Source organism: Montipora capricornis, chromosome 9, assembly GCF_036669925.1.
Source record: "Montipora capricornis isolate CH-2021 chromosome 9, ASM3666992v2, whole genome shotgun sequence".
NCBI classification, from domain to species: Eukaryota; Metazoa; Cnidaria; class Anthozoa; order Scleractinia; family Acroporidae; genus Montipora; species Montipora capricornis.
This window is the reverse complement of record NC_090891.1, coordinates 13,101,155-13,113,654: the sequence shown is the minus strand read 5'-3', so window position 1 is coordinate 13,113,654 and position 12,500 is coordinate 13,101,155. Positions and strand designations below refer to the sequence as shown.

General features: G+C 41.0%; 1 protein-coding gene and 1 long non-coding RNA gene across 5 annotated transcripts in view; one reads left to right on the top strand and one right to left on the bottom strand.

Annotated features, from left to right (window-relative positions):
• LOC138016670 (uncharacterized) overlaps positions 1 to 6,987 on the top strand; it is a 171,002-nt gene extending 164,015 nt beyond the window's left edge. For all 4 annotated transcript variants that reach the window (XM_068863857.1, XM_068863856.1, XM_068863859.1 and 1 more), the window contains one exon: positions 6,035 to 6,987. In XM_068863857.1, the coding sequence (XP_068719958.1) occupies positions 6,035 to 6,363 (329 nt within the window). In that variant the 3' untranslated portion in view covers positions 6,364 to 6,987. The remainder of the gene's footprint in view (positions 1 to 6,034) is intronic.
• The window catches only part of LOC138016671 (uncharacterized), a 310,549-nt gene that overhangs the window by 278,086 nt on the left and 19,963 nt on the right, over positions 1 to 12,500 (bottom strand). The window lies entirely within an intron of this gene.

The following is a 12,500-nucleotide window of genomic DNA, read 5'->3' as shown; positions in this document are numbered from 1 at the left end:
ATGAGAGTTCCGGAGTTGAAAAGGTATTTACAAGTGCGAGGAATAAAAGTGGCGAATAAGCGGGGCGATGAACTTTTGGATTTGTGCGGTAAAGCTCATGAACTTGCCATTGAGATCATCGATGAACAAGTGGATCAGAACGATATTTCCGGCTGAGGGAACTATTCCCGATCCCTATTCGCTTCATTAGGACTGGACAACAGATTTTTCGCTGTTATCGAATTACACCTGGGGCGACATGTACGCATATTTAATCGTAAAAGAGGGATATGACCACGAAAGTTTAAAAGCTTATAAGTCATTGGCATGATATAGATTACACTGGGACGGACATGTGCAAAACCTCCAAACCAACAAATCGCTTTTTTGTGGATGCCACCTAAGAAAGTTCAGCGTGAAACCGACCGAACGAGAGAGAACTCAGATAGACAATAAGCCAACCTATGATGGCTGGCTACTTATAAAGCAAAGTGGTTCAGTTCATTCAGCTCATTGTCCCTGTATAGGAGGGTAAGTATAATCGTACGTTTAAAGGAACACGGAAGAAAAGAAAAAGAAGGACAGGTTGATTATTTTTATCTTAAAAACGATTCTTTACAGCCCAAAATATTGTCATCTGATTATTTTTTTTCTCATAATTCTAGTTCTGGCTGAATACTTGGTAAAATGCTGTTGTACTTTTGTTTTATTAAGACTTTAGTTTGTTATTTAGTTTTCCATTTTTGCTAAATCCCATTATTGTTGTTAAAAAAACAGATTACAAAGTAGATGTGCAGATTGGTATCGCTTCAAGAAGGGGCGCATTTCTGCCTCAAAATGCAAAAGAGTTGCCAGTCTTAAACCCACTACTTCTCCAACTAAGCCTTTAAAATAAGTAATGGGCTACTCAGACATACCACAGACAACTGGTATGAGAGAGGGCCTAGAAAAAGAAGAAGAAATTGCACAAGTTTTCATTTGAGAGATGAGCAAGAAAGGTTTCAGCGGTGTATCCTTGGAGGAGTGTGGGTTTTGCATCAGCAAGTTCATGTCAGCATATCCTGTTAAGCCAGGACAAACCCTTAAAGACGTGCTTGTTAAGCAATCAATCTGCACAGAAAATGAATCCAGTTTAATTCTCAACAAGAATAATAAATATTTCTACCAATTATGTCATCAGATGTTTTCCACCACATACAAATGGGGTTACTTTATGGCATATGGCACAAATAAGGAGTTCTTCATGCAGCACGTAACATCTGGAAACCAATCCTTTTAAAACTAATTGGGATCTATGAAGAAGTAATGCTCCCTGAGATAGTATTTCCCAGAGTTAAATTTGGTTTACCCCGAACAAAACTGTAGTGGTTCAGGGTTTGTAACTATGTTTAACTGTACAATGGCATGTTAACTTGTTTGGCATAAGCTGATTAGCGGTTAAAGTGCACATTCGGTAGCCAGAAACAGTTCTGGTCAAGCTGAAAAAAAATATCAGCAACTGCCAAAATGCTATATTGTTTTATTCCATCAGGACAGTATATGTGACTGAATAAGCACTAAAGCATCACATTATTTCATTAAGGGTTTCATTAAGTTGCAAAGGGCAGCACACACTGTAACAGTTTGATCAGCCACTGAAGCCAGGGAGATCGGCAGAAGGATCTTGAAACCTTTCAACCTTTGAATAGCCCTCTCAACATCTATCCTCACAGCTGCAATACGTCGCATTTTCGTACATGCTTTAGTGGAAAGCTGCTTTCCTTTGGAGAAAGGAGGGATATTCAAAGTGGCCCTTTTGTTTGTGACCAAATCTCTTATGTTAAAACCCCTGTCTGCCATACAATCATCATTAGGTTCCAATTTTTCTATGAGATCTGATTTCATTATGATGTGTCTGTCTGAAACACCTCCTGACCACAGTTTTGAGACAAATGTGAAACCACCAGTGGGAAAAATTCCGACTAGAAGCTTAAAGGTGTTTGGGCTTTTATAATTGCTCCAGGTAACATTTTGTGCTGATGGGCCAGTGGGTTTTTGAATTTTTATTTCTGTACAGTCTATAATTACTCTTGTTCGAGAAAACGTTTCAGAACTCTTTGGTAGATGCCTCCTAACTTGCTGCATTGTGGGCCAAGCAATCAGAATGTCCTTGAAGACATGGTAGAGCATTTTTATCCAGGTTGTGAAGATTTTAGATACAGATCCTTTAGAAAGTGAATAAATGTCAGCCATGTGACCAACCAACAGACCCAGTCTAAGCCTCACGAGAACTAAAATAAACTCAGCAAACAACGGCACTTGTCGTTTTGGCCCTGGCTTGTTTCGGTCTTTTTCTTCCTAAAAAGAAACAAAGTGGATTAGATTAAACTGACCTTATCTCTGCACAAGTTGCTCTTGTAAAATTTAAACTATTGTGGACATCTACAGTATATGAAAAAAAAAGATATATATTATAGAAAAATAATTTGATAAATGAATTACTTATAATGAATGGTACCTTGGGATTTGTTTGACCTCCGTTATGAAAGAAATATTGAACAGCCTGATAAGCTTGTCTCTTGTTTTTTTCTTGCCATCCCAATATTTCATTTTTTCAGTAAATGGCTGCAAAAAAGTTAAACACCATAAGTAGGCAAGTCAAAGAGGGGATTCCAGTGTAAAATCTGACGGACCGATCGTCCTTACAGACATCCTCAATCAACAGATCTCTCTTCAGCTGAGTCTTGTTCTCTAGCCTTGCTTTGCACTCGTCCATGAATTGCATGTCAGAAGTTGTTAAATCAGTTTGCACCTCAGCATCTACCTATACCGACTGACAATCAGGGTTCCTGTTTCCTTCAATGGTACAATTAGTTTTGTCTGAGCCGAGACCCATTGCTTCCACCCTAACATCTTATTTCGAAGAGGCAGACTGCTCCATATAATATTACCTTCTTCAACTCGGGTTTTTCATTTCCAAGTCTCCGCTCATCAGGGTTGGTACGACTTTTGTGAGTTTTAGGCTGGATGTTATCGTGGGCACAGGATTAGATTTTGTGGGGCCAAGCCCACCTTTAAAATGAGCCGGACATATCCTGGTGTGCCTTGTTACGTTCGGTCATTCCTGCGACATAATACGTGCTTTTGTTGTCTGGGGGAAAAAGAAAAACTCAATATTTTCTAATTCCGGACGTTTTTGAACTTGTTTCTTTTTGTAAGTGCTATTTGAGCAATTAAAAGCACAACAACTGTGATGCACCATATTGTCCGAATTTTTACCTGCATTGGCCACGCTTAAATGCAGTCGCCCAAGTATGACCGGGAATACGAAACTCAGCTGTTAGCCGCGACAGTTTCAGTTCGGAACAGATTTCGGACCGAGGTCCGTATCGTAAAAAGCTGGACCGGCTACGAGCGCGCGATTAGCCAATCAGATTCAAGGATTTAGGATTCCGGCCCACTAAGATGCTTCAGAAAAAAATAAAACAGGTATATTTTTGCTCGGTTTAAAATTATGCAGAGAAAGCAGAGCTTAGTAAGTACCATTGGTATTCAAAAAGAAAATTGGGGGCAACCATGCATTCAAGCTTCAATTTGAGAAAGAAGGCTTTGTACTTTAAAGTTTTTTACAAACATAATAATAATAATAATAATAATAATAATAATAATAATAATAATAATAATAATAATAATAATAATAATAATAATAATAATGGTATGAACATCAACCGGAAGGGGTAGTGGAAAATGAAAAATGTAAGATCTTGTGGGATATGACCATCCAGTGTGACCATGTTATCGAGGCCAGAAGACCCGACATTGTTGTTGTTGAGAAGAAAAATAACAAGGCAATCATAGAGACATAGCTTCACCCTGGGACCACAGAGTGTATGAAAAGGAAGGTGAAAAGATTGAGAAATATCAGGACCTTAAGAGAGAAATTGGAAGACTATGGGGAATTAGGCATCTGGAAGTAGTTCCAGTAGTCGTTGGTGCACTCGGAGTTGTAAGCAAGAGGTTGGATGCATGGCTTGAGAAGCTAGGTGTTACGATCAGAACGGGACTGTTACAGAAAACAGCCTTGTTAGGCACAGCCAGGATAATAATAATAATATACAGTATTTATTGAGCGCTTATTCCCAATGGTCCAAAAGCGCTTTACATAATAAAAATAACAACAAAATCATAAACCTACAAAACTACAAAACTACATTGTCATCCTATAAAAACATCATCATTCTATACAACATCATAACCAATTTTAAAAAGCCAAGTCTTGAGCTTAGATTTAAAAGAAGAAAGGGAATTACAAGATCTAAGTTCGAATGGAAGTGCCTTCCAAACAGAAGGTGCTGCAATAGTAAAAGACCGGCCACCATAAGTTTTAAGATTAAATTTAGATGTAGAAAGCAAAAATTGATTGGAGGATTTAAGAAGTCTACCAGGTGTATAAGGCTTGATGAGATCAGTGATATAGCTAGGTGCAGCACCATGAAGCGCCTTAAATGTAATTACTGCAATTTTGAAAGTTATTCTTTGTTCAATTGGTAGCCAATGAAGTTAGATAAGCAACGGCGTAACATGCTCATATCTACTAGTAAGGTGAATAAGCCTAGCAGCACTATTTAGGACACTCTGTAAACGTTTCAAGATACATTTAGGCTGACCGTAGAGCAATGAGTTACAATAGTCGATCCTTACAGTAACAAAGGCATAAATTAGAGTTTTACATGTTTCGTAAGAAAGAAACTTGCGAATCTTAAAAATATTGCGTAAATGAAAGAACGAAGACTTGCAAACAGCAGTAACGTGCGGCAACATCGATAGAGAGTTAACTGGCAACGAACTTTTGAAAAGCAATCCGACGCCACCACCTCTTCCATCACGAGCAGAGTGTAAAAAGCGATAGCCTTCCGATTACTAAATTATCTTTTTGATTTCGATAACACAAGTTAAGATCTACATTTCCCGCATAATCATAAACCGGGGCAAAATTAGTAGGCACCGTCCGTAACTAAGATTGTGAGTTGGGGCCTTCGATTTATAGTCCTTACCCGAGAAGACTTGAAAGCTTAACCATTACAAAAGCAGTGCTTTCTCCCCAGTTCTTTAAAGACAATGAGTGTTGGTGCGGCTGGAGCTGAACTCACAACCTCTCTTATGGTAGTCCAATGTTCAACCAACTGATATAGCCTGTCGGCGATAATTCCTTCAACCGCTAGCTAGCTGTAAAAAGCTTTTTTCATTGTACTTCCCTTTGGTTGACAGTGCAAAGGGGTTCACTAATGGTGGCGAAGTCCTGTACGAAACGGGCACAATATTGTGTCATACCGAAGTCCAGAAACTTCTTGAAGTGCCTTTATATTTTTTCAGGGTCTGGGCGAGACCAATCGTAGAAAAATATACCCGAAGAACTCGATTCTGTTCAACTTAATCACATTCATGGACTCTGCGGAGAGTTTGGTAGAGCGCAGCATTACCCTCTGTTTGGGTTCCGTGAAATACTATGATGTTGTCGCTGAAGGTTTGTGCACCGGTGATGTCAGCTACCAGATCTGGCGTGATGCTAAACAAGGATTCTTTTGATTAAGCGTCTCTTAAAGTTTATACCTTTAATGGGTCTTCTTAAAGCGAAATGCTTCATAGTTCAGTTGGTTGGACCGTCGCACCTGTATCGCGAGGTCACAGATTCAAACCCCGTTGAAATCCTAAGTTTTCCAAGCTTCTCTACGCAGTTGCTAAAATTGCGTCCATGACTGCGAGGATCATAGCATTACTTGATCATTTGTATTTTAATAGATTATATATATTTTATTACATTTTATATTAGAAAAAGGGAATCTGATCATAACTTTGCGTTTTAGGGACTACTGTTTTATTGGTCATTTTTCCAAGGAGGTAATTAAGTATCAAGTCTAGAATGCGTTCTATCCATTAGGTAGACTTCTGCTATATTTTACTTGCAAAACAGTAGAAAATGGAATCTGCATAAGGAAATTTATCGTCTTAGTAACTGAAACTCATGTGGTTATGCAAGTCGCCTCTTGCTAACAATTTCATTGTTGTTTATTCTTAGCCTTGCAAATCAAATGTCAGTTAAACTTTGTGCGGGGAAATATTGCCCAGAATCCTGACACTCGCCGGTTTATACCAGCTTTCTTCACCTGTAATGGCAGCAAAAAAGATATTCCGGATTTTCTTTCTGACCGCTGGAGTCACAAGCTACCCAAGGAAGTAGACCGTGTTATCTTTCGTGTTCTCAATGTGGAGAAGATTCAGCCTCATCGCTTCCAGCCTATCGTGGTGATGGGAGGAAATGGACACCCTTTTGATGAGAGGAAAAAAGAAATGGAGAAGGCTGTACAGGAGGCAGAAACGTACCACAGGAATAATTTACATATTTAACGAACATACGTTATGAGTTGGCGAACGAATGTAAGAGAAGGCAATTCGATTTTGACAGCCAATTGCATTTGCGCATGAAAAGTGTTGAGAATAGCATTTGATTTAAAGGAACATTGAGGGTGACAGTTATTGTGTGTAATCACAATTAGAGTACTCTTGAGACATTAGTATTTTGTTCAGAGGGAATGTTCTTTCTATAATAATTTGGAAAGCGAAGAGGCAAGTCCGAATTACTTTCAAAAATCAAATTGTAATAATCGTCTCTTTTGGGTGTATACTCTTTGCTAATTAGTTTTAAATGTCTTAATACAGTAATTGTGTATTGTTGTTTAAGTAGAGCAGTCTATGTTTGTAAAGGGTGCTGTAACATTACTTTTGTGACTATTATCCCGTGTTTTTTCTGAATTTTCAGTGGTTGCTTGTAAAAATTGGAAAAGGGAATGGAATATAGATTTTAACCCTTTCAGCTACTATTTAGATCCCAAGTTAGACTTAAGAAGCATTGCTAAATGTGAAAGACAAAAAAGTTTGTATTAGCCATTCACAGCTGTTCTATAGACACTCTGGATAATATTAGCATGGATTCCATCATGTATTAAAATTAATGATATCTTGAAAAAGAAATTCACCTTCGAGCATATACATTAATTTAAAACTCTCTTGATGAATTCACTCATTTGATGGATCCATTTTGTGACTTTGCGATGTTTCAGCCCTAAGGAATATTGATAACTCATGGTGTAAGAACTAGTCGAGGCGGAAATGCAAAGAGTGGCTGTATCACCACAGGGCGATTAGATGGGAAAAATAGAGCTGTTGATTGAGCTCTAACAGGACTGAACTCTCCAAAAACATATAGGAATTGGAGAACAATAATACTGCCTACACCATTAATTGGTCCATTTTCTGCAGATCCACTGCACACAGCGTCAATTACAAATTTTCCAACTTCTGCTTCGCTTAAAATCGACTGAAAAATTGCAAATTATCGGAGCCGACAGATCCACTCCATCAATCAATCCATAGTCCTTAACAAGAAGCAAGTACCCAGTTGCATAAAACTCAATTCAAATACTTGAAAGTTATTTTTTCACTCGGTGTCTTCTTTTTGCTATGTTTTAATTTCACTATTTCATTATTTAAACATCACTTTAACAGTGACAGGTAACGAAGTCCTCAAATCTAGCATGGCTTGAAACCAATGCTACCTAACTCTTTTTCCTACTTTCCCAATCGCGAAAAAAAAAACGCACGAAATCAGCCATCGCCAAAAAAATGTTTTTTTTTTTTTAAATCGGGCCACTGACTTCACGATTAATGTCCCGTACTGTTAGTTTTCACTCATTACCACCGGCAATAACTTTCCGTTTGCCAATGAATACAGTTCCATTAGCGAGAGACCTACACTGTGGAAAAAGGGTTCTGGGTTTGCCAGGGGGTGTAAAGATTCCGAGTCGTAATATACAATAATGTATGTTTTAATACAGCAACATGGCCTGATGATGGCGGGTGGTACAAAAATTCGCTAACCATCATGGATGAACACCGGAAATAAAAATAACGGAAGTGCCAACTGTTGGATGTACAATAAAATCATTACATCCCTACTTTCCTGTAAGCTTGACAAACTGGATGATAGACTAAACGTTCATAAACATAATTCAATGACCACAAGGTACACGGTCTAAATTAATGTAGAGGGTTCCTACATAGTAGGGGAATCTTTGGTTGACGACTGCTCATTCCAGTCGGGTTCCACTGCTCTGTTTTCCTGATGCGCTTCTCGTATGTGGGCTCTGTTGCGCCTTAGCTCTTTGCCTGTTGCATTCGTTACAGCGTATGAGCGGGGAGTTCCAACTAGTCTTCCCTTTACATGGGCCGTTTCCATGTCTGTGATGCTGGATCTTGAATAGTGATCCTTTGCCCTGGAGCTAGCTCTGGAAGAGGTTTTGCAGATCGATCATAGTAGTGTTTCTGCAGATGCGGTCTTTCGATCAGCCTGGAGATAACGTCTTCACTTGATGGGTCCCTTGAAATCTTCCTTGGGAGGTTGTCTTGGATTAGGCGCCCTAATAGTAACTCGGCAGGTAAAGGGAGGTTGTGGTCAACGGGGGTAGCTCTTAGATAAAGAAGCGACATGTTCAGTAGGGTCTGATTTGGTCATTTCCGACTTCAGGAGGGCTAACTTCACTGACTTGACTTGACTTTCGATAAACCCATTGTTACGAGGGTAGTGGGGGGGAGCTTGTAATGTGCTTAAAACTGAGGTCGCGAGCAAATTCTTGAAAGGCCTGGCCAGCAAAATGTGGTCCGTTGTCAGATCTTACTACTTGACCGCTGTGCTGCTGTTGCTTTTGCCCACTCGGTATAATTCTAACAAAGGGGTACTTTGAGTAATAATCAGCAACTACGAGATATTCAGAGCCATCAAGAGTAAAGAGATCAGCACCAATGGTGTGCCATGTCCTGGGGGTACCTCTGATGAGGTGATTAGGGGTTCCTTTTGCTGACTATTCTGGAGCTCTTCACATGTACTGCATGTTCTTGTGGTTTCTTCTATGTCCTTGTACAAGCCTCTCCAGTAGACTGAGGTTCTAGCTCTCAGCTTGGTTTTCTCGGTTCCTTGGTGTGGCGTGTGTAGTTTAAAAAATCTCTTTCTGCAGCGTGGCGGGAATGATAATACGACGTGCTTTCATGACTATTCCGTCTTCGGTGGATAGCTCGTCCCGGTAGGGCCAGTATGGCTTTAAGAGTGTTAGGACTTGCTAGATGTGTGCCGGCCAACCTGCGTGGATCATTTCTTTCAGTGCATTGAGCTCCGCGTCCAAACTGCTCTGTTCTTTGATCTTCTGAAACATGCTGGTACTAAATTGAGGAAAGATCTCGTGTATTTGGACGTTCATGCCGGGGATAGGATCTTCACTCTCTGGTGATAATGAGCATGCCTTTGCCTTGTTGGTAGCAAATGGTCGGGTAGCATCCGCTGCAGACGCGGGGGAGCAGCTGTCAAGTGTTTCAATTAAATGCTTTCTAGGGGCTTGTGATCAGTGTGAACGGTAAAACTTCGGCCGTATAGGTAGTGAAATTTCTCGCACCCGTAGACAACCGCAAGCAATTCTCTTTCGATGTTTGCGTATCTTGACTCGGCATCTGTTAGGGCTTTACTGGCGAAAGCGACAGGTTTACGGTCTTGTGTGAGGGCAGCACCTATGCCTTTCATTGAAGCATCAACTTGAAGAGTACTTTCTTTCATTGGATCGAAGTATGTCAGAGTGATCGCGTTGCTGATAGAGTCTTAGATCTGATAAAAAGACTCTTGGTGCGCTGCGTACCATTTAAAACAGTTGTCCTCCTTCAGAAGCTTACGGAATGAGGCTGTCAGTGTACTCAGGTTTGGGATAAATGGGCCCATGTAGTTTGCTAGCCCTAGGAAGGTTTGCAGTTCCTGGCGATTTGTAGGAGAAGAGATCGGCTTCAAAGCAGAGACCTTGCCTGGGTCTGGCCGGGACACCATTTTGGCCACAAATTACTCTATAGAATTTGATCTTGTCTTGCTTTGTGAAGCACTTGTAGGGGTTTAGCTTAAGCCCGGTATCTATGCAGCGCGTTAGCATCGCATGCATGTTGCGGTCGTGTTTCTCTGTGCTCTTTCCGAAAACTACAATGTCGTCTGCAATCCCTACGACGTCTTCACATCCTTCGAATGTTTGGTCTACCTTAGTCTGGAAGATATCTTGAGACATGCTGAGCCCAAAAGGTAGGCGCTTGAAACTGTATCTACCAAATGGGGAATTGAATGTAGTGAGGTAACTAGATTCTTCATCTAAGACCACGTTCCAGTACCCGCACTTTGCGTCTACTATAGAAAATACTTTAGCATCAGTTAACTTTGGTAGGATTTCTTCTAGGGTGGGAGTGGCATGATGTTCTCTCTGAATGCCATCAGTCGAATACTAACGCAGTTCAAGTTAAAACAACTTGTACATGTTCCTACTAGAGGTGACCGCACACTGGATCTAATTATACATTCCCCAACATACCCCAGTTCAGCAAAGAACTTTTACAGATCTTTCCTCCATTTGGTCTCTCTGATCATTCTGTGGTCTTATTGGAACCTAAATCGAAGAGCAAGCGCACTACCAGCAGTCGTCGTTTTATCACTCGTAGGGACACTCGCTCGAGCCGTAAATGTGAGCTTGGTAGGTATCTGGGATCCACAGATTTTTCGGTTCTTGACTCGGCTACCAATTGCGAAAGTAAGTTGCGATTAAGATTGGCTTAGACACCATCATGCCGCTCAAGACTTTTCACGCGAATGATGCGGGTGTCTGGAAAACCCGAATAGCGAATAGTGAATACTCGCGAATAGCGAATAGCGAACAGTGAACAGCAAATAGTCGCGAATAGCGAATAATACGAACAGTGCGAAAAGTGACGAATAGTGATGAATAGTCGCGAATAGTCTTCAATAGTCACCGCCTTAGCTGAACAATCTCGTAATCAAAGCAAATAATATGCTCACCTGTCGTCGAAAGAGAGTTTCGTGCATGCTTTTACAAACACTCTAAAGGAGAACAAACGTCAAAATGTAAAAATATAAATCACTTTCATTAATACATCAAGCTCATGGTCATCTCCTCGCACAGTGGCGCCTGAACATGAATTTTAGATATTCAAATTTCATCATCCTCATCTGTGCTGTCCGATCCGGCGAGACACGTTGTGTAAAACGGAATAAAATCAAACGAGCTACTCTGATAACCGTTGCGTTAATTAATTATCCAAATAAGCAACAAGATTTCAGTGGATTTATTACTTTTTCTTCTCAGGGCTCAAGCTGTCCTTCGCCGACATATCTTTGCTTTTTTAGCGGAAAAATCCCATCCCACGTTGCTGCGCGGTTGACCAGGAAGTACTGGGTATCAAATTTTCGTCATTTCGTCACTATATTCCCCCCCCCCCCCCCCTCATTTGCCACTAGTTGTTACTATTCGTCACTATTCGTCACTATTCCCGACAATTCGCTATTCGCCATTCGCGACTATTCGCTGTTCGCTGTTCGCGACTATTCACTGTTCACTATTCGGGTTTTCCAGACACCCTGAATGATGCTCCTTAGGTGACTGCCGAATTCAAGGCTCTGATAAAGTCGCGTCAAAAGCCATTTTCGAAAGGAGACACTGAGCGTTATAGGCTCCTTCGTAACATCTCTAATCGTGAGCGAAAGTTGTGTTGCAGCAAATACTATAATAACAAAGTCGCCAACCATAGGACCACCAAACTCAGTGGTGGAAAGAAGTTAAGATGATTGCGGGGATGGCACCCACTACTGGTAGTGATGACATACATTCACAACTACACCTGGATGGGATCGCAGACTCTTCTAACTTGGACATTGCAAATTTGATCAACACTGCTCTTTGGGAGCCCATGCAGGCTTATCGCCCGCTTGTGTGTCTTCCACCAGCTAAGGACGACTATGAGGTCTTTGCTCTTTTGGGTTTAAACCCGAGAAAGGCCCGTGACCCGGATGGAATAAACAACTGGCTCCTTCAAGAGTTTGCCGATTTCTTAGCTTCCCCGGTGTGTGACATCCTGAACTCGTCATTTGCTGAACAGAAGCTACCTCGGCCTTGGAAAGATGATAACGTCTCACCGCTGATGAAAGTGAAACCTGTTACTATTATTAACAAGCACATACGACCCATCTCACTAACTCCTGCGTTGTCGAAGTTAGCTGAGGACTTTGCTGTAAACAAATACATCGGCCCTGCGGTTTTGGAGGTGATCGATGCTAACCAATATGGCGCCATTCCAAAGACGTCAACTCTTCATGCTCTTATTTCAATGGTTCACACGTGGGCGCAAGCCACAGATGGAACGGGTTCAGCGGTTTGTGTTGTGCTCCTGGACTACAGAAAGGCGTTTGACCTTGTAGATTATAGTATTTTAGCTGCCAAGATTCTTGAGCTGTGCATACCTCGCGGGATTGCTCGTTGGGTTTGCGATTTCCTTATGGATCGGCGCCAACGAGTAAAGTTATCCAATGATTCTTTCTCAGAATGGGGCGCCGTACCATCTGGGGTGCCTCAAGGAACAAAACTTGGCCCTTGGCTCTTCGTTCTGATGATTAACTA